This window comes from Quercus lobata, chromosome 11 (assembly GCF_001633185.2).
Source record: "Quercus lobata isolate SW786 chromosome 11, ValleyOak3.0 Primary Assembly, whole genome shotgun sequence".
Classification (NCBI taxonomy): Eukaryota; Viridiplantae; Streptophyta; class Magnoliopsida; order Fagales; family Fagaceae; genus Quercus; species Quercus lobata.
The window spans coordinates 24,623,039-24,646,574 of NC_044914.1; the positions used below are offsets into that span (position 1 = coordinate 24,623,039).

The 23,536-nt window shown below is 31.7% G+C and overlaps 2 protein-coding genes across 3 annotated transcripts in view; both read left to right on the forward strand.

The window, feature by feature from the left end:
- The window catches only part of LOC115968145 (MADS-box protein JOINTLESS-like), a 32,687-nt gene extending 25,158 nt beyond the window's left edge, over positions 1-7,529 (forward strand). For both annotated transcript variants that reach the window (XM_031087436.1, XM_031087438.1), the window contains exon 9: positions 7,438-7,529. The gene's annotated coding sequence lies outside the window, so the exon portion shown is untranslated. The remainder of the gene's footprint in view (positions 1-7,437) is intronic.
- LOC115968143 (MADS-box protein JOINTLESS-like) overlaps positions 7,523-23,536 on the forward strand; it is an 80,277-nt gene continuing 64,263 nt past the window's right edge. Inside the window, exon 1 of the mRNA XM_031087434.1 lies at positions 7,523-7,729. Coding sequence (XP_030943294.1) covers positions 7,548-7,729 — 182 coding nt within the window. The 5' untranslated portion in view covers positions 7,523-7,547. The remainder of the gene's footprint in view (positions 7,730-23,536) is intronic.

A 23,536-nucleotide genomic window follows, 5' to 3' on the forward strand; every position in this document is an offset into this window, starting at 1 on the left:
TTTCTCCATTACATTATACTAGTCGCTAACTTGTGTTATGCGCGGAAAGTTTTTACATAAATGTGAAATGTATATAACATATGCAAAATCATCTTGATTTATTTTTCTTCTTTTGTTGAATGCATTTTTCATTTGTAGTTTAAGATGTTACTTTTAAGTCTAAAAATATTCCAATCAAATAATGGTGTCTTGTGCTAATCCAAAATAAAATTAATTTTGCCAAATTCAACATTAGCTTCTTTTTGGCAAATCCCAATCGTTGAGCAAAAGAAAATTGCCAGAATCCCATTTCTTAATTCCTTAACCTTCTTGAACTTCCACACTAACCAAGCAAAGTGGACAAAAATAGAAATCTGAAATTTAGGAGTATGGACCATCTAACCAAATTAAGTGCAATTTAAAAAAATAATTGACTTAAATTTTGAATAACATCCCATCAACCAAACAAAGAAAAAAGAGCAGAGTAATAATATTATTATTTAAAAGAGTTGAAAGAAAGGCATGTGAAATTTGCATGAGACTCCAATCTAAATGGGAAAAAAAATTAGCAATATAAAAATACATTCACTTTGCTAATTCAAAAACATTCATCCAACCAAATCAAGACATCTATTCCTCAATTTTCATACACTGCCAAGTCTACCTTAGGCTTGAACTCAAAATGATTTAATTTGATTGAGTGTTGCATAGAATTAAATTTGTTTGTCTCAATATGTAGTAGCACTTAATTGATGCAACCTTAATGCAGCAATAGCTCTTGAACAATGCAGTCCAGTATGAAATACTTGTTACCAAGAAATATTCCCTCTTGGCCTCCCCTGCTTGACGTTCTATTCAGCCTCTTCTACAAGCTTCTCCCTAATGAGCTTTTTATGTGCCAACAACACCAAACCCTACAAAGAAAGCAAACATTTTTATACAAATCCAAGATATCAATACCTTAAAAAAATTTAAAAATAAAAAATAAAACATATGGAGACCTTTTTTTGGATCTTAAATAACAAAATTTTAAAATGTCCATTCATTTACAACAAAAGTAGCAAAAGCTACAATGAACAATATGTCAAGCACAAATTATTCTCATATAGACACAAATCTTACACTAACACATCACTCTGCACATCCCCATCATATTTTTTGCAAGCCCCATACACAACCTCCTTCACTCTTTAGAGCATAAGTAAGCATGTCATCAAAGTACATAAAATAATAAGGATGATACTGCTTGAAATGAAGTTGTTTAAAGAAATCTATTTTAAATTAAATCATTAAAATAATAACAAATGATTGAAAAAGATAATGACTTTGTAAAAAAAAAAAATCGAACTCAAACTTTTGCACTCACCAGGGACCATCAAATCATTATGTTTTGGCTCAGAGTGTAGCGCCTTTACTGAGCACTGTCTTTATGAAGAACTCAAACCATGAGTCGAAGGTTGAGGTCGATCCGATAATAGCCTAAATAAACCACTTTGGGAACCTGAAAACACCAAACAAATAAACAAAATCAATCATTATTAAAACAATTAAACAACCAAAAAGAGGTATCAATTTCATTCAAATGAATAAACAACCTTTTGAAATTTCAGTAGATGAAGAAGAATAAGTCTAAATCAAAACCTTAATTAAAACAAAATCTAACCCAATCATGTAATTCAAAACCAACTGATCAAAATACCAAAAACTAAATCCTTTTAAATCCCTAAATTTAAAATGGAATTTTACTTTTTAAGCCTCCGTATATTTGGATAAAGATTCAATTTTTCAAACACGGAAAACTCATAGCTTGTCTAAAATTATCTTATGGGTAACATCTAATATAACAAAATAGTAACTAACATTGACACCCAAAAATTTATAATACATCATTTAGAACCTTATTCAAAAGTTTTGAATTAAAATAACACAATTTAAAGAGATTAGTAAACCAAAGTGCTCCACAGTTTCACTCCCACTAACAAATATAGATAACAGCACACATAAATATCTGCATAGTTTCCAAAGGGTGGGCTTGAAACAACACACATAAAAATAATCCAGCATACTAACAGAAATAACCTAGCCTTCAAAAAAGGTCAAGTCAGTGCACCCCATTTTGCATATAACTACACCCCGGTCAGGTAACAATGTCTAAGATATTAACCATCATTGTCATAAATATAAGTTATAAAACGGATTCTGCATCAACTATCTAACATATCATGATGGCAAACTCATTTCACATTAGAACCATCTAACTTTTTTTGTATAGAAGCTTCCTAATCAAAAGCCAAACACATTCAAGATACGAGTGTTTTGTACAGACCAAAACTGGGTTCTTAGAGTACCAAATACATTTTTACGGATAAATTGATAAACTAAACATGGATCATCAAAACATTTCCCCCAAGAATCAATAACACAATTAAAAGACAAAGGATTTACAACTATTTAATAAATACAACCATTAGTAAGTCAAAACCTACCAAAAGGCATTTACCTTTGAGATCTTACTTTATCATCTTTTTCTGCAATAAGAAGTGCAACTTAATATATCTCACCCTAATGGAAGTATATTGGGTACCGTAGTTGTGCTTAAGTACAACATTATATAAGGCAAACAAAACTACACAAATAGACATGGAAGGAGGTGCCATGTAGATGTTGCCAAACACTGACCTGTTACACAAAAGCTAAATTTGTGAGATACATACTGGCAAAAATGATTTGGTAAAAGTAACCTTGTGAAAGAGATACATTCTAAAACTTTCCTCTACATATAAATTTTGAGTTTCCATTTTAAAGAAATACATTCAACTGTTTTCTTATTTTAATTGACAACCCATGTACATAGTTACTCTTGTAGGCCTTTTGTCGAACACCTAACAAATATGGCCAAGAAATAGAACTTAGTTGATGTATAGGTGCTGAAACAAAAGAACTCGAAAAAAAAATTTAGAATAATCCAATCTAGAAATTAAAAACTTATTGACAGAAAATTGATATACCACCAATTTCAGGCTTCAACCAGAAAATCCAATTTATATTCAATACATGAAACAAAAGAATTGGGCATGAGGATAACCTTATTGCAACCCATGAACACCATTGTTAGTCTGTTACCCCGCCCAGCATATCCGTCTAAAAAAAAAAAAAAAAAAAACTTTTTTAATGCCGACAAACCAAAGGCCAACCATTCAGCCATAGCAACCCAAAACACCAAAGTAGATCAGCCATAACCACAAACAAAATTCCATGAACAATTGAAGTGGAGAAAGAACAGTATATTGGAAGAATAACTGGGCAGGTAGGCTTTCAATTGAAGAGCAAATCAAAATTCTTACCTCAGGTTTGGACTTCCTTTACAAAGGAGACTGGCTTCAGTTGCAGTTGACGGCCAAAACCCAACACACCCGAGGGTTAGGAAGTGAAATCCCTAAAATGATAGAAAACCCTAATTAAAGATAAAATCCCTAAATTGATAGAAAAACCTAATTAAAGACAATAGGAAAAGATATTATTCATAGATTAATTGAGAAATACAGAAAGAATGGTCTGATACGGAGAAGGGGTTTGGCCGACTTGTATCTGCGATTGGAGTAAATCACTTCAAAGGCGTTTTGGACGACGGAGAAGGGGAATGGGATCGGGTTTTGTTGGAGCTAATACGGGTTTGGGTTTTGGATGATGGAGAAGGGCTTTGGCCGTAGGGTCTATTATGGACGATGGAGAATGTTTTGGACGATGGCGAAGGTTTGACCGTGAGGCATGTATTGGATGACAGAGAAGTGGAACGGGGAAGGAGAAGAGGAATGGGAGAAATAGAAAATCAGAATTTATTTTTTTGTATTATTGGGTATTATGTATTATCGGGTTTTTTTTTTAAATCATAATTTTTTTTAAATAATGCTGACGTGGAAAATTGTGAGAGTTTCAAAAGTTTCAGTTATATATATATATAGATTATATTATATATAATGAAGAAAACAAATTGAAACCTTCCAAAACATAGGGTTACAAGGTAAATTTTGCCAAATAGAAAGAAAGTAGAGCTTTCTCTTTTTCTATTTCTCTCTTTGTATGTTTTAGATGATATAAATGAAATTTCCATTTTGATATATTTAGTAGTTTGTTGGTTTTCTTTTTACATTTTTTGGGCCTTAAACTTAAGTAATTTTTTTAACAAATCAAAGGATATTATCAAACATTTAAATCTCCTCATTTTTACAAGATGTGCCATTAAATTGTAAAACCTTTTGCCAAGAGCATTGTAGCTCCATTGACAAATACTCTTCTTCCAACTATCGAATTATAAAAATAAAAATAAAATGATAAAACCATTTGTCTAAACCTATTATGGTCATATAATTAACATCAACACATTAAAAAAAAGGAACAATACATTTTAAGTTTTCATTAGTAATCATTCAAGGATATTGACAAAAGAGTGAGCAAATGTCATTTTAACCCAATCACATTTATTAGGGCCTTAAAATCCCTTAATTTTGCCTAATTGCCCCCTTTAAAGGATAATTACAACAATAATTAATAAATCATTAATATTTGATAATCGATTAATCGAGTGCATGCAACCTTGCAATTATATATAGTTCAATCGAATAGGATTATGTCACGTCCCCGATTTTAAATTGAATACTCATGGTACCAATTAAAATTAATTGTTAACAATCACACGTGATCGGACTCAACTTTGTGGATACATCTTAGTAGTTAAAATTTGATTTCATGATATCTTTTAAGATTTGTTTTAAATGAAGTAAATGAAATTACTATTAAAAGTTACGATTACCTTTAGGATGTAAAATTACCCTTTTGTCTCCAGATGAGGTTAAATTCAAGTTGTAAAATTAGGTGTCTGTAAAAGTGTAAGAACAAAACTCTTGTTTGTTTTCTCATTATTACTTGAGATAATTGCTAGCATAAACATGTTCATTATTGTAGGGCCATGATTTGGGGCCCAGGCCCAAGAGGTATGGGGTCTTGGTCCAACGAACCCAAAACAATAAATTTATAGAGAATAGGTCGAAGAACTAGGTCCTAACGAATTTGACAACGGTTAGTATTAGACTGAACTATGATTAAACACAAATAAAACACGTTGATGTTCATAGACTTTCGGTCTGAGGAGGCCAAATGATAATGTATTAATCACCGTTGGATAATATAACAATTTAGATCGCTACAGTGTTCTCTTTCTACTCTCCGTTTTTCTCCCCCTTTTCTCATGGGGACTCCCCATATTATATAGCCTTCTTGGAGCCATCTTGGTCCTACACTTGTTGATCATCTGGATCCCTACTTGAGTGCTTGTCCCATCGGACACCCTCTTTAGCCTTTTGTGAGTTGTGGTAGCCAAGATAGCACTGTTCATAGGTCCACTCCACATAAATGCAGCCAGAAAAGTAGTTGCAATGCATTTAATGCAGTACCAATAGCCTTTCCTTGGATATTTTGTGTTTCCTTCTTCCCTGCGAGTTTATAAGGCACACTTTTATTGCTAGTGCCTATTAGAGGGTCCCTCTAATTGCTAGAGTGCACGTTCGAGCTACACTCATCACATCCAAGGAGGTATTCCTCCTCGGATCGTCCTCCATATGTTCCTTGCTTATGAGAGTTTAACTGGGAATCCCTTAGACAACCATTTGCCTCTCCTCGGACTTGCCAATTGTCTCGGGTAAAGCCCTGAAGCCCACTATACGAGTTTGAGTCTTTGTCCCCACAATTATAATTTATAAATGTCCAACCCTAATGAAATTGTGATTCTATTTAAATAAATATAAATAACCTTATACTTTCTTAAATTACTTTAAAATAATAATTTTATTTATAGATATCTAAAAACTTTAACTAAGATTTATGATGTTAGAAGTCATGCTACTTTGCCATTTCATATATATAAGATTTTTTGTGATAAAATTTGTAAGGATTAAAAAAAAAATAAAGAAGGAAATATTCAAGATTAAAAAAAAAAAAGTTGGGTTACCTCCTCGTCCCCACCCTAGCTCCTTTGATCCTCTGCCACTATATCCACCTATGATATTGTCCAATTACAATTTAATTTTACAATCTTTCAATTATTAGATTTTACCCATAAGATAACTAAAATGAAATCAATTGAATCCCAACCAAATTAGAGTTTTAGAGTATATAATTAAACGACAGTTTTCCAATTTCATTTGAACTCTCTAGTCTCATGCCTTTGTAAAGCAATTTCATGAAAATGAAAATCACTCTACATTCAATTTTTAAAAGGAATGTGGAACAAGTGTAACATTCAATTAATTGTTATTATTGTTTTTTTTAGGAAACAACATTGAATAATTAAGTTAACACAAGCATTGGTTCAAGGATGAAACTAAAAGCTACAAATTATTTAGAAACAATACTAATTTGTTCTTAACTTTATTTAGCCTCCTTTTCATAATAAAATACAATAAAAACTTTTCTTTTTATCTCTATCTTTAAATAGCCTTGTCTTGAACTTTATTTTAGTCTAGTTTTCAAATTTAACCGCACACCACCTAAGTAGTATTTTTTTTTTTTTTTTTTAATTCAAGTTCTCCTCTATGAAAGAATTGGGTAATATTACCTATTTACAAGGCTCTTGGCCTAGCTTTTTAGAAGGCTAAATACAAAATGCATCGTCTAATCTTAACTAGTTTTAAATTTTGTTCCAATAGGTTTAATTTTTCTTTTTCAATTCAGTCATTTAAATTATGTATATTTTCAATGTAATCCTTGCAAAAAAATGACGTAATTTTGCTTTTGGAGAGAGATAGGACTTAACGGTGCAATCGGATGGGGATAGATGGAAAAACTAGATTCAAATGTAAATAAAAGAACTTATAATTTAACTTTTATAATGGTTGTGTTCATCTTGAAATTATGATGTAACATTAAAAAGAATTAAGAAAATATCTTTAATACATAATTTATGATAATAATAAATTCAATGTTAAAATTAAGCTAGTGTGGTTCCATGCTGCACAACAGTTTTTTTTTTTTTTTGGTTGAGAAACAACAGTTTTGTTAGTTATGTGGGCTATGTAAGGGTACATCCCTATTTATCAACAAAAAAAGGGTACACCCCATGCTTAGATTTTATTTTATTTTTCCATCTTTTATTGGTTGAGTAAGTGCAGTTTTTTTCACAAAAAAAAGGGAAAAAAAGAAAAAAGAAAAAAAAAAAAGAGCAAGTGCAGTTTGATTTGTTATATTTTTTATCTGATACTTGGTTAAACTTCTATCAAAGACAATATTCCTCTTCCGTACAATAATACGCAGCTTTCATTTTATTTCTCTTTACCATTCCGAAATCCGTAACATTTACTTTATTGATTGAGTAATTTATTTTTGTACTATTCTCTACATGTCTATTTTCTTCTCTCTCTCTCTCTCAACTTTCTATGCAAATGGTTTCTATATCTGGAATACTAGGTTGGGCTAATAATTTGGATAGAAGTAGAAATTTGAAGTAAAGGGTCTGATAACCTACTCAGCAAAAAGAGAAAAAGAAAAAAGGATCTGATAACCTAATATCTGGGAAAATGACGAGGAGGAAAATTCAGATTAAGAAGATTGACAACACGACGGCAAGGCTGGTGACATTCTCAAAGAGGAGGAGAGGACTTTTTAAGAAAGCTTTTGAGCTCACTACTCTCTGCGATGCTGAAATTGGTCTCATGGTCTTTTCTGCGACAGGAAAGCTCTTTGAATACGCCAGTTCAAGGTTTCAATCTCTTTCTCACACTTCTTTCTACTTATAGAAAAACCCTTTTTATTTTCTCCTTTTTTTTTTACTAGAGAGAAAAACCCTTTTTTCTATCTATAGAAAAATATGTCATTGTCCATTCCTTGATCGCTTTGTTCATTCATTCACTATGATTTTATGATTTCTAAGGTGTGTGTGTGAGAGAGTGAGGGACCCAACTGCTCAAAATAAAGATCCTTTAAACAAAAATACTGAACAAACCGAATAAGTGATTTAAAAAATAGTACTATGTAACATCTAATCAAGAAAAGATAAAGTACTGCAAAATCTTATGGTTTCTGTCTAAAGAAAAGGGAAAGGAAAAAGAAAAAAAGAAAGAAAAAAAAAAGAAAAAAAAAAAAAAAAGGAAAGAAAAATAAACAGTTTTTTTTTGGTAAACCAAATAATAACAGCTTTCAATTCTTACCCTGAAGGGTTTAACGTATATATGTAGCTGCTGATTGTTTTGCAGTTCTATAAGCGGGTTATTTTGTCTTTGAATATTGCTTATTATTGCCTATTAATTAGCTTATAATCTAATGTTTTATTTACCCTGAGTTTTAGAGTTGCACTTGCTTATTGTAAAACTTCAATTAGCCGCTTCAACTCTGCCTTTAGTGTTTGTTTTCTCAACTCTGACTAATCTATTCACAGCATTACTGTAAGAATTTCTTCATAAAATATCATGCAAATCTCAATGAAATTATATGACTCTAGCTTAGGAGCAACGTTAGAGATTATAATTTTTTGTTTAGAATAAGATATATCAGTTGAAACACTTTTGGTTATGCATACATAAAATCTAATGCTAAAGATTCCAACACAAAAGTGAGCCCTGATCTCGTTAAATAAATTCTCTTCCTATCTTCTATAGTAATATCACATATGTACATGTTAAATCCACTTAGTTGTAGTGTTCTTCCACTAGCAAATAACACCATTAGGCTTACATTGCAAGTGTATGATGAAAGTTCAAAGAGTGTGCAATATACAAATTGAAATTGTCAAGTAGTCTTGATTGAGAAAAATGAAAGAAATTACTTTACTATAAATGAAATATATAAGCATTACAAGAACTATGACATAAACAAAAATAACTAAGCCTTACTTTAAAGTTTAGAATCGGTTATGGATCCTCAAAAGTAACTAAGCCTTATTCTCAAAATTTAAACTAGTTAGGGTTGTTGGAAAAATATTGGTGGGTGTTTCATCACCTGCACTCTCAAACACTCATGCACTACTCAAAGAAAGTGATTCACACACACACACACACACACACACGAGAAAGTGTTTCATCACCTGCACTCTCAAACACTCTTAAATAATTGTATTTCTCTTTTTTCACACTTTTTAAAAATTGACGGATGCATGAGGTATATATACTCCATGTCCAACCATAACTTTCCTTGTGTTTACGCAAACTTGCCTTATTATTTTATGTATCTTTAAGTCTTCAACTAACTCATTTTCATAAATAAAATAGATTTTCATAACAAAAATTATGTTTAACTTTCAACACCTCCTCTTAAACTTAATTTTTGATCCCCACAAATTAGGCTCTCATCTTGTAGAAGGTGTCATAGTTTAGTGGCTTCGTGAAGATATTTGCACCCTAATCATCTGGCTTCACAAACTCAAGTGGAATTTCCTTTCTAGCAATACATCCTCAAATAAAATGATACTAGGTACCCATGTGCTAGCTTTGGTCATGAAAGACTAGGTTCTTTACAAGAGCTAGTGTTAACTTATTGTCCACAAATATCCACATAGCTTTTGCTTGCAACATTTGCAACTCGTTCAACAAATTTCTAAGCCAATTGCATGACAAATACTAGAGGTAGTAGCAACATACAGTCACAATTGGTTGCTTCTTGGATGTCCATGCAAATGCAATATCATCCATATAGAATACAAACCCACTATCACACTTTCTATCATCAATGTCCCCAGCCTAATCATTATTGTTGTAGCCAACAAGTTTAAACTCTTTAGAGGGTGAATACAATAGTCCAAAATCTAGTGTACCTTTTATATAGCGAAGAATTCTCTTGGTTGTCTTCAAATGAGTCATAGTTGGTACTTCTATGTTGCAACTAAGAAGTCCAGTGCCAAAGAGAATATTTGGTCTTGTGCATATTAGCTACCTCAGACTTCCAAACAAACTCTTGAAGAATGTTTGATTTACCCTCTCTTTATTGTCATGCTTTAACAACTTCACTCCACATTCCACAAGAGCACTAACTAGTTTGTAATTTGACATCTAAAATTTCTTGAGGATCTCATGTTAAGAGTCTCATATTTGTTCTAATATCCTAATACTTCTTATAGCTCCATCCCTTCAATTAGTACTTAGTCCCAAGATAGGATTGTGTTAGTTAGTTAATTACACATGTTGGGATTAGAATAGAGTTAGTTAGAGGTCTTGGCATATGTAACACTATAATCATATGGGTTAATTGGTGAGAGCACATGCTGTATTAATAAGTCAATAGGATTAAGCCATGTGTGGCCAACAAGATAAGAGCTTGGATTTTATAAATACTTGCATGTTACCTTAATATGAAACTGCTCAAAATAAAGATCCTTTACTGAACAAACCAAATAAGTGATTTAAAAAATAGTACTATGTAGCATAAAATAAAGGGAAAATAATTTTAAAAATAGTTCTATGTAGCATCAAATAAAGAAATGAAAAGGTACTGCAAAATCTTATGGTTTCTGTCTAAAGAAAAGGGAAAGGAAAAAGGAAAAAGGAAAAAAAGAAAGACAAATAAACATTTTTTTTTTGGTAAACCAAATGAACAGTTTTCAATTCTTAGCTTGAAGGGTTTAACGTATAATTGTAGCTGCTACTTGTTTTGAAGTTCTATAAGCGGGTTATTTTGTCTTTGAATATTGCTAATTATTGCCTATTAATTAGCGTATAATCTAATTTTTTTATTTTCCCTGAATTTTAGAGTTGCACTTGCATATTGTATAGCTTCAATTAGCTGCTTCAAATCTGCCTTTAATGTTTGCTTTCTTAAATTAATTATTAAAAAAAAAAAAAAAAAAAAAAAAAAAAAAAAAAAAAACTCTTCCTTTAAGAAGGGTAAGAAAACTCTTAAATAATTGTATTTCTCTTCTTTCACCCTTTTTTTTTTTTTTTTTAATTGAGGGATGCATGAAGTATATAAACTCCATGTCCAACCATAAATTTCCTTATGTTTATTATATAACTCCAAAAAAAACTCTCTATACATTCATTACGTAAACTTGCCTCATTATTTTATGTATCATAACTATTCAACTAACTCATTTCATAAATAAAATAGATTTTCATAACATAAATTAAGTTTAACTTTCAAACCTCCTCTTAAACTTAATTTTTGATCACCACAAATTAGGCTTGCATATTTTAGAAGGTGTCACAGTTTAGTGGCTTGGTGAAGATATCTACGCCCTAATCATGAGACTTCACAAACTCAAGTGGAATATTTTTTCTGTTAATACATCCTTAAATAAAATGATACTAGGTATCAATGTGCTTGCTTCGGTCATGAAAGACTAGGTTCATTACAAGAGCTAGTGTTAACTTATTGTCCACAAATTTGTAGCTTTTTCTTGGAACATTTGCAACTCCATCAACAAATTTCTAAGCCAAATTGCATGACAAACACTAAAGGTAGTAGCAACATACAGTCACAATTGGTTGCTTCTTGGATGTCCATGCAAATGCAATATCACCCATATAGAATACAAACCCACTATCACTCTTTCTATCATTGGTGTCCCTAGCCGAATCATTATCGCTATAGCCAACAAGTTTAAACTCTTTCGAGGGTGAATATAATAGTCCAAAATTTAGTGTACCTTTCACATAGCGAAAAATTCTCTTGGCTGTCATCAAATGATTCATGGTTGGTACTTCTATGTTGCGGCTAAGAAGTCCAACGCCAAAGAGAATGTTCAGTCTTGTGCATATTAGGTACCTCAGACTTCCAACCAAACTCTTGAAGAATGTTTGATATACCCTCTCTCTATCGTCATGCTTTGACAACTTCACTCCACATTCCACAGGAGTACTAACTAGTTTGTAATTTGACATCTAAAATTTCTTGAGTATCTCCTGTTAGGAGTCTCATATTTGTTCTAATATCCTAATACTTCTTATATTTCCATCCCTTCAATTAGAACTTAGTCCCAAGATAGGATTGAGTTAGTTAGTTAGTTACACATGTTGGGATTAAAATAGGGTTAGTTAGATCTCTTGGCATATGTAACACTATAATCATATGGATTAATTGGTGAGAGAACATGCTATATTAATAAGCCAATAGGATTAAGCCATGTGTGGCCAACAAGATAAGAACTTGGGTTTTATAAATTCTTGCATGTAACCTTAATCTGTAACATTTTAAAGAATAAACCAATTTCTTGCTTAGTGCATTTTCTTTCTCTCTTAATATTTCTTTATGGAGGGAGGCTAACTTGAATTAAGTAAACTCATCGACATTTCGTATCCCTTTCCATACACTTCCCACCAATCCCCCATAGGAACCATCGGGTTTCTAACAAATGGTATCAGAGCTGTTGATCTTGAAATGACCGAATCTGTTGCAACTCATCAAGCTTTCATTGACTTTACATTCAAAGGTGGAGATCCTTTTTGGTGGCTTCTCAAGGTCTATGAATTCTTTTCTCTAGAAAACACGCCACTACATCTCATGGTTTTTTTTTTGATAAGTAAAAAAAAAAAATGAAAAAGAAAAAAGATGTGGTGGTATGGGAATATTTTCAAGATGTAAGGAGAGGCGTGGGAATATTTTCAAGATGTGCAAGTATCGGGGTTATGCACAAATTGTTTGGATTTCATATGCACTACAAGACCGGCTTTGAACACCGATCCTTGATGCATCAATGGAGATTATCACCCAAGAATCCAAGATGTAAAATCCCATGAATTTCATGTCGGAGGTCTAAGAACCAATTCTTAATGCACCAATATAGGCTGCCACTCAAGAGTTCACAATTCAAGAATTCGAAATCCAAGTGTCAGTGATTCAAGAATCAAAGATGCAAGAGCCAACAATTTCAATGGTTCAAGAATCAAATGAGGGCTCGAGGTTCCAAGAACATTCCAAGGTCCAAGAATTTAAGCGGGTTTTGAAAGTACATGAAACCACTAATCAAAGAGAAGTTTATGAATATGGTGATCAAGATGTCACTAAGATACTGGTCCTTTAGAAGATTTCCTTTGATGATGATGCCAACTATAACAACACCTTGTGGGCTATTTTGAAAGGGAGGGGAATGTTAGGAATCTCATATCTGTTGTAATATGCTAATACTTCTTGAAGTTCCATCTATTCAATTAAAAGTTAGTCCCAAGATAGGATATCGTTAGTTAGTTAGTTACACATGTTGGGATTAGGATAGAGTTGGGTAGATCTATTGGCATGTGTAACACTATAATCACATGGTTGGTGAGAGCACATGCTTAATTAGTAAGCAAAAGGATAAAGCCATGGGTTATGATAAAGCCATGTATGAAAATGGATGTGAATTGTAAGCACCTAACTCTTCCTTGTTGCATTTCCTTTCTTTCTTAATATTTCTCTATGCCTTTAAGTCTATTCACTTACAATCCACATCCATTTTCAAACACTTCCCACCCATTCCCTTTAGCAGCCAACAAGTTCCTTACATCTCCTTAGCATATCCTTCTTAGGAAATGAATATCTCATCTTCCATTTTCTTCATCCCAATGCCCAAATAATAGGTCATAAGCCAAATATCTGTCATTTCGAACTCCTTAGTCATTACTTTCTTGAAGTCTTCAAACTTACTTGGATTGTTTTATAAAAAAATCAAATCATTTATATACAAATAAAAAATCAAGATACCTCCATTTTTTTTGCACCTTACAATGTAGTTCATGTTCATGTGCGTATTTATAGAATCTTTTTTTTTTTTTTTTTGATAAGTACGTATTTATAGAATCTTTCTCTTGAAAATATTTGTCGATTAGGTTGTTTCAAACTCTAGGTGCTTGTTTCAAGCTATATAGAGATTTCTTAAACTACAAAGCTTTGTTTTCCTTCTTTTTGACAACATAGCCTATAGGCTGCTCAATATAAACTTATTCTTCAATTTAAACATTCAAAAAAGAAGATTTTACATCCATTGGATAAATTCTCCATTTGTTTTGAGCTGCTAAAGAAATTATCAAATATATAGTTTCCAAATGAGCAATTGGGGCAAATACTTCATCATAATCAATACCTTCTCGACTATCCTTTTTGCATTATTCTTCATCTTGTACATCCATTTTACACAAAGTGCCTTCTTTCCATTTGGAAGAGTTGCTAGCTCTCATGTATCATTCTTCTTTATTACCCGGATCTCTTCATCCATTGAATTTATCCATTTCTTATCTTGCACAAGTTCTTTAATTCTTGTAGGTTCACAATCAGAAAACGGATAAAAGAGAATTAGATCGTCTATATTCTCTGTTGAATCATAGAGATCCTATAGACTTCTCATTCTTCTTGGTTACTTCCTTCCAGTGATGATTACAAGGATGGACTTTCATAAGTGGGAGATTTTGGTGATGGAGGTGGAGTGTCAGGCTCTTCTTGAATTTTATTCAAATGCTATTCCTATTCAAGTAAAGGAAAGAAATCATACTTCTCTTCTTCTTGGGTGCTCCAATTTCTCATAACTTCTTCATCGAATTCCACATCTTGACTGACAATTAATTTTCCAGTGCTCGGATTTTTAAGCTTATAGCCTTTAGAGCTAGGATCATTGCCAATGAAGACATAATTTTCACTCTTGTTATCTAGCTTGGACCTCTCTTGATCTAGTACGTGTGGATATGCTATGCTCCCATGCACACGAAGGTGGAAAATGATTGGAAAAATAGACTGCATAATTTATAGCTTCACTCTAAAGTTCTTTAGGCATTCTCTTGCTCTTCAATATGTTTTTAGTCATCAATTCTTGGAATATGACCAGATAATTTGATAATAATTTGGTTTATGGCGTGTCTATTAACAAACATCTATCAAGTGCCATCCTTCTTTTGCATGAGTAAGGTCAGTACTACACAAGGAGTCATGTTTTCTCTAATATATCCCTTCTTAAAAATCTCCACAATCTCCACGAGGACCATAACTTGCCTATTCAATTCTTCATGCTCCTTTAGATTGATTAGATAGTGCACTTTGTTAGGTAGGCCATAGAATACACTAACAAGCTTCCTTTTTTTCTTTAGCCACCAACATGTACACCACTCTAGTAATTTTATCTTATATTACAATTGGGAAAAATAATAAAATTACTGCCCTCTTCTTTGAAAGATTTAGGAGTTCTTTCCTTCAAAATTGGCAAACGGACAAATTCAAACTTTCTAATTTTAATGGTATATGTATTTCTATGGCCATCATGGATAGCTTGTCCATCATATTGCCGAGGCTACACCAAAGGAGGAACGACTAACATCCATGGCAAAAATACCACGCCAAATTTCATGTTTACAATTATTTCCCATTTCAAAAGAAACAAGATATCTTCTAGTTACCTTTACCTCTTTACCTTTCTTAAACCATTCTTTTCGTTAAGGCTTTACATGGGGTCAATCTTTGACTTAATCTTGTCCACCATTTCTTGTGAAACGATGTTCTCAAAAACTTTTCCATCATTGTTAATGGAATAAACCTTAACATTGGACTTGCATGTGCACTTGAAAGTATTCGATGGATCACTTAGCAATCACCTTCTTCAATTCAATCTCCCAACTTTGCATAGCCCCATTATCATTAAATACATTAAATACAGGTTGAACGACATCATCAACAAACTCTTTGCCATTATCTTCACATACACATCCACCCTTTTCTTTGGACATTAGTTAGATGCTTATTAATAATTACCATAATTCTCAAATTTTATATTTATAAAAAAAAATAAAAGAAAGAAAAAAAAATCATATTTAGTTAATGTTTTCAATAATCTATTATACATATAAAACCAAAATTTGACTTTTGGTTGACTTTGTAATATTGTGCCATAAGTTTTTTAGGCCATACAATTTTATATGTTATTATTTTAATATATATTTTTAATTAAATTTGAATTATATTTTGTAATCATATTCTCTTTTGGAAAAAGTTAGGCTACAAATTTAGTTGCGACCTTAGGCTTCAACTTCTTCTAAGAAACTAACATGCATGTGTGCAATGCACATGACAAGTATTGGTTGGGTTAAGTGTGATTAAGTGAGTCATGTGTAAACAATAACACGTGTCAATGTCTTGGAGGAAGTTGAAGCATAAGGATGCATCTAAGATTGTAGCCAAACTTGGTCATTCTCTTTAAATGATAGAATATTTAGTTCCTATACATGGGGCTGCTGCGTTGTTGGCAAGGCAGCTTTGGTCGTCATCGAAATTGTTTTATTTGGTCTATCATTCCTCATTGCTTATTGTGGTGCCTTTGGAGGGAGAGGAATAGTAGATGTTTTGAAGATTCTGAGAGATCTATTCCGGACCTTAAGCTTCTCTTTTTTAGAACTTTAAGGGATTGGTTGTTTGCTTTGCAAAATAAATCTTTCCCTTCTTTTATTGTTTTCCTAGACTCTTGCAATTTTTGTATTTGATTTCCTCTCCCTTGTTCACTTCCGGTGCACTTGGGTGTTCCTTTTTATCAATATATCTTATTACTTATCAAAAAAAAAAATTTAGTTCCTATACAAATATAATCACAAGAAATATCTAGTGCTAAAATATAGTACTATACACAAACAAAATCATGATAAATGCTAGTTAATTAACTATCATAATTTTCATATTTACATTATAAATAGAAAATAAGATAGTGAAAAAATATCATATATATTTTCATGTGCATTTTAGAGTTTAACTTTTGGTTGACCTCATAAATCACATAAGTTTTTGAGTCCTTACAATTCTAATGTCATTATTGTAATTTATATTTTTAATTGATTTTAAATTCTATTCTACATTAAAATCCTTCATTAGAATCTTGCCACATTATATTTTCTTTAAATGATAGAATAAATAGTTCCATATACAAATGTGATCGTAGCAAATTCCTATTAATAATTGTCTAGATTATTAAATTTTGTATTTGGAAGAAAAAAATCATATTTTTTTTAAAAAGACGATGAAGGAAGTTTTGCATTTATTACCTAAAATATATACTGAAATCCAAAGTCACTAAAAGTTGGGTTACTGGTTATAGGCAACCCACAAATTTTCCTTTCAAAAAAAAAAAAAAAAAAAAAAAATTACCCACAATTTTAAAAGCCTATATATATATATATATTTTGACATCAACGATAGAAGTATATTAAACAAATGAAAAAAGAAACAGTATACAGATATAGACTAGGCTATATTAATAGCGTTAGATATGCGCCTAAACATCGTACCTGAAAGGATGTCCTAATGAAAGTATCTCAATTTTTTTCGGCTTTAATTATTATATTGAAGAGACTTTTAGGGTTTAATGATAAAATAAAATTATCGTTTTTTGCTTGAAATCAAATTAAATTTGTTGTGCCACATAAGTTTGAAGTCATCTTATATGAAATCATACAGGGGTGCTCCATTATTTCGTAAATTGGCATGATATATCATATATCATATAAGGGTGCTCCATCACGTTCTAATGTGTGCATTACCTGTTTCTCAAAAAAAAAATAATGTGTGCATTACCTGTCATGTGAAGTACAACATTAGGGAGTAAGAAACTTTAGTTTGTTAGGTTCTCAAAAAGATAAAAAAAAAAAATAATAATAATAATAATAATAATTTGTTAGTATTGTTCACTCAAATTTGGGGAAATAGAATTAACTTTAAACTCCATTTTAGAATTTCCATGCTTAATACCCAGAAAGAAGGGAAAAATAACACATTTAAAAAATAGCAAGAAATGTGAGAAGAGATCAATAACTTTTGATTTTAGGGGGGAAAAAAGGAAGAGAGAATATAAAAAATTATATGTAATAGAAAATTAGAAGATTTGGTTCACAATCTTAAAGTTTCCCCTTCATTCATTAAATCTTATGAAAAATTTGGATATTTATTTGATTGTTTACTGAAAAAATAGTTTTGGGTATTGATTGTTCATATAGAGAAATTTTATCAATAATGCAATTTTTTTGGTAAACAATGAGCAGGAAGGACTTCGTTTATCCTGTGTTGTTAGGTATTTTCGGATAAGTTGTCTACAAAAATTTTCTTAGGTAGAAGGTTTGATGCAAAGAGATATAAGAAAAGACAAACGCCAATTTTCAATTCAAAATAATACTCTCTTTTAATTTCATTCATGACCTAGGACTTAAATAGGATTTACTTGGAACAACTCTCCATGCATAAGAAATAACTTACATTTCAATACAAACTATACAAAGTAAAGGTTTAACCAAATATTTAAAATAGCTAACAAGACCTATTCACTTGACTTTATATAGTTTGTATATATTTTTGCTAAAACATTGAAGTACTTTGAAAGGACTATCAACTCTAGGCAAAAGTCAAGATATCCGACTAGAAAGCATTCTCCTCAAGATGAATCCCCACCAAATCACCTTCCCTACAAGCTGCTGGTTTTCTATGTTTGTTGGCTTACCTTTTTTCTTTTTTAACCTTTGAATTTGTTTGAGAAATCAGTCTCGAACATTTTCATGCAACTTCTTTATATATTTTACTCTGTCCTCAATGTCTCCACTAAAATTATGAGTAGCAATTTTATATACTTAACTCTTTCCTCATTATCTCCACTACAATGATTAGTAGTAAGCAGTAATTTTATGTCAATAGCATTAATAGGATTTTTGTTTTGAAGGGTAATAGGATTTCGACTATACACAAATTTAAATGGACTGTAATTGGTAGTTTGGCTAGCAAACCGATTGTAAGCAATTCAACTTGAGTTAGAATGATAACTCTCAGAAAATCACTTAACCTTTAATTGGTAGATAGAAGTTAGTTTTTCTGTGTCACCTTTTATATTTTTCATGTTATTGCGAGCTTGTTAGGAATAACCTTTTCCTCCTTGGTTGGATAGTGTGGTCAAATGTCTCTCTTCTCCAAGGTTAAACCCTTCATAAGCTAACCACGCCAAACCCTCCCTCAAAGATTGCAATTTGAGAATTCAAAAAGAAAGTTCTACGATATGGATGAAGCATTTATTTATAAGGAGAGTACATAACCAAATTCTTTGAAATGAGGCAGCACAAGCAGTGGACAAGTCAGGATCTCATAGAAAATATATGTTCACGAGCATGGTATGTCTGCTTGAAATCTCAATGGGGGTACTGTAGCTGTATATGTTCAAAACAAGACCTATGTAGGACATCATAGGGAAAGATATACAGTACTCTAGTTTGGCCTTTTGAGATACGGTACTTAAAATGAACTGAAATTACCATTCAGTGATAAAAAACCACAAATTGGCAAATTGGATATCTTACCCCTAGTATCACATCAAAGGTGACACAGAATTCTACCATTCTAACAAGCATTACAAATAGGAAAATGGTAACATCAAGAGAGGACAAAATTGTTTTCTCGTTTATTTTAAAAATGAAAAAAAGAAGTACGTTTACATGTTCATAAATATAAGAGACTTTACCGTCTAAGCAAGGCTAGTTACACAATTCTTAATGAAGGACTACAGACAGACAGGATAACCACTTAAGTTTCAATTGATGATAATTCCTTGACTGGAATGATGAACACGATCAAATATTGGAATAACCTAGCTGTGAAGATATCTGATTGGCAGGACTAGCTTTAGTAAGCCAACAAGTAGAAAGAATAAGATTAGGAAGACATACTCATGCGAAATGATGTCATGAGTGACTTGACTTTGAATAAGAATCTCTAATTACTAATTAAAACACAGTGAAAATAAGTAGCATAACTTAGTCAATTAACTAGATTTCTTTCAAATTTGATAAGTACTATGTTAGTTTTAGTATTGATTTTATAGTCACATTAATCAGGATCTTGATAATAACATGGCCTTTTCCAATCATAATTGTGCTCTTTACAGTGCATTAGTGGGACTTATCAACTTGTCTTTGATTGTGGTTGTTAAGAATTGCAATTAACAGATAAAGCATTTTCGAAAGGAATTTCAATGTAGTTAATGATAAAATTTTCAGCAACATTAATTTAAATAACAAGAATTGCATACCTAGATGTCTAGGATTTTGTAGGGTTTCATGATGAACTATCGTGGAAAACTAATATGACAAGTTTTGTGAAGTCTTACTTTGAATTTTATAGTATCTTTTCAATCTTTAAACTTTCCAAAACTAAAACAGTATTTACTCTATGATATTTATCCTGCAAGCAGTAATTATGTAACATTTTAATGTAATAGCTTGAACCAAATCCAAAAGTCTTAAGTCAGTTTATTTGATGCTTGCAAAAATTAGAAATTTACTAAATAAGTAAGAAATTAATATGATGTTGAACACAGTAGGAAAATAAGAAGAGAGATGTTACGTCCACAACATTTTTATAACATTTTCACAATAAATCATAGGTGGTTATTTGTTATTGGTTCAAATTTGAACCTAATTCCAAGATTACCTTTTCGCCCTAACAATAACAACCTGTAACAACCTGCTAGTTAGGATTTATTGTAAAAATGTTGTGAAAATATTGTGGACATATCATCTCTCAATTAAAAATGAGAGAATAAACAAGACAAATACTAGGCTTCACCACCTAGAACTTGCCTGCAAGCCCTAGACATCATCATTCACCATCAAACAAAGAGAAATCTATCATTCTCAAATTATCAAATTATTCTTATTCATATCGGCTACAAAAGTACTAGTTTAATAGGGTTTAAGTATTACACCAATATGGAAAATGCCTAATAAAATCTCTTAAAACCCTCCACATTAAAACCAAATGCAAAATTTAAAGTCAAAAACAATATTATTTTCACATTCAAAAATAATTTTGGGGCCTCAACGTGCATCTCCTTTGCATAACCAATTTTTGGTGCCTCAATGTTACTATCTCTCATGTGTAAAGCTTTACCCTCAAGTTTGTTGGGTAGTTTTTGAGTGGATGCCATTATTTTGTCTTGTTGAGCATTAATTTTAGTGATTACTTGCTACCCCAATTTTTACAAAATAGGCGAAACTTTTTGAATTTCCTATCTTACACTAGCTAAAAGTGGACTAAGAAGATTCAAGGAAATTTCTTTATATATGTCCAGAGACATAATTGTTTCCATGGCCAAAAATACAACAAGTGAATAGATGGACCTAATTATTTTAAAGAAAATTTGAAACAGCAATCAATGCATCACACTCAAGGTCTAGCATCACCAAGAATGATTGGACCTTTGCAACAGTGTCAAGATTTGAAGCCTCCTTTGTATAGTAACAATTGAGCACATGAGACAAATAGACAAATTTTCAAATGTAGCTACAATCAGCTGGAATATTTCCTTCATTTGCTCATCATCATATGGGGCAACCGGTGTTGTTATCCTCGTAATCTCAGTGATGCAAGATGCAACTGAAAAGTTCATTAGTGACCAACGCCTTCATTGAGGGTTAAAGTGCATCATGCATTGATTTGTTCGATGCAAGATCCACATTTTCTAACAAATTTTTGACTTTATCAATAAGAGTGAGAAGGTTATCAATAGAGGAATAAGAGTTGAGGAGGCTTTTCTCAATTCCCATCTTCCTTAAGCTGCTTCTCAAAGTCTCTATCAAAGGAAGTCATTTTTAGCCACAAAATTCAAAAACTGAAACTTTACTCGTTGCTAAAATCTAAAGAACTTGATATGCACGGGTTGGCTTTTGGGTTTAATGGGCTAATCTCACTTCTTCTTCTTTTGAAAATTGGGCTAATGGGTGTAGGATTTTTTTTTTTTTTGGCAGATTTTGAATTGGGTGGAGGTGATCAAACATTCTTATACCAAGTTTATGTAGAATAAAATAGGAAAATAAAGATAAAAGGTGAATAAAAGGATAAACAGGACAAACATTAGGCTCCACCTTCTAAAATCTGCTTGCAAGCCCTAGGCATCACCACCTAAGGGTATTCGGCACCACTACTAAACAAAGAGAAAGTCATCACTCTCAAATCATCAAATTATTCTAATTCTTATTGTATTGCCTTTCTTGATTATAAGAGCACTAGTTTAATAGGGTTTAGGGATTGCACCAATATAGAAAAATGCCTAGTCAAATCAGTTAAAACCCTCAACGTTAAAACTCAATTTAAAACTTAAAGTTAAAAATAAATTACACTAAAAAAATAAAATCTTAGATAATTTTAATGCTCCCTGCGTCATAATGTACCCCTTGTGTCAATCAATATAAATAATTTAGGGGTTCATATAGATGTTCACCCTTATAGTTTGACCAAATTAGAAGTTTGCACATAGTTTGTGCCAATCAATATAAATATCACTTGTGCTTCACATTTTAATTGAGAACACAATTGGCTTGCAGACAATGGTAGATATGCGGTATGCTAGCATGAGATAAATAATTAATTCTTTAGTTACCAGCTCAAGTTTTATTTCCTTAGATATGAGTCAGAAATACATACTAGTAGTTTATAAGTTCGTCTGCATTTTCAATTTACTAAAATGAGAGACAGATAAAAGAATTGAATGTGTTATCCTTTTGTTGTCTCAAGTATGCAGCAAGTAATTGAAAGGCATAATCTACGTCCAGCGAATCTTGGCAAAATGAACCAACTGTCTCTTGAGTTACAAGTATGATGTTTTGAAGTTTTTTAGTTAGGTAAATAAGTGAGGTGGAAAATCATAGATGATAACTCTTGAATCCATAAGCGGTTCCTTTAATTCACAAGGAGAAATTCAACGTCCACCAAATGGAATGGAGCAAAAACTTTTCGAAATTTATATTAACGAAATTTTAAATTTCCTTGGAGGCTACTATGCATATAAGTGGGAAAAGAAATCATAGAGAGGCTAGTAGACCATAAAACACCCGTTAAGCAAAAAATGAGGCTAGAGATATTAAAAATCGCCAAAAACATGAAAATTATAAAATTTACAAAATCAAATCCTACAAACCTTAGGATGCATTTCAAAACAAATGGGATCTTATTTTGAATTCTAAATTGAAAGTTAAAAAAACTTTCCATAAATAGCAAAAATTACTAAACGAATGCCTAAATAGAGGAATTTGTCCAAAAAGCGGCATAGGTCATGGCCATAACTTAAAATTACCATACAACAGCAATGAAGTCTTAGTCCCAAAAATTTTTAGTGTCAATTATGAATTCTCAATAGTTTAGTCAGCCACATGTATTTTTCCTTAATTCTATTCTCTCCCGAATTCATAGTCTTCGTTACTTCCTTACTTGACAAGTCCTTTTAATTACTTCTTCTAATGTTTTTTTTTTTTTTTTTTTTCGTCGTCCTCTACCCTTTTTCATTACCTTAACTTGAATCAACTTGTTCTTTCTTACTGGTGTATTAATCACTCTCTTCTAAACATGACCCCCTCTAACTTTATCAATAGGGTCACCCCTAACTTCAAGCATATTTCCTTATTTTAAATTATATCTTTACGTGTATTTTCATCTATCCATCTAAATATTCTTTTCTCCAATGTTTTCATTTTAATGTTGATACACAATTTTATCATTGTCATAAGGAAACATGACAGGATTATTTCTTAATCTGATAGCTCATGAAATTTTCATGGACTTTTTGAGACTTACATTTTGTTGAAAATCGTACCACCATAAAAAAAGCTAG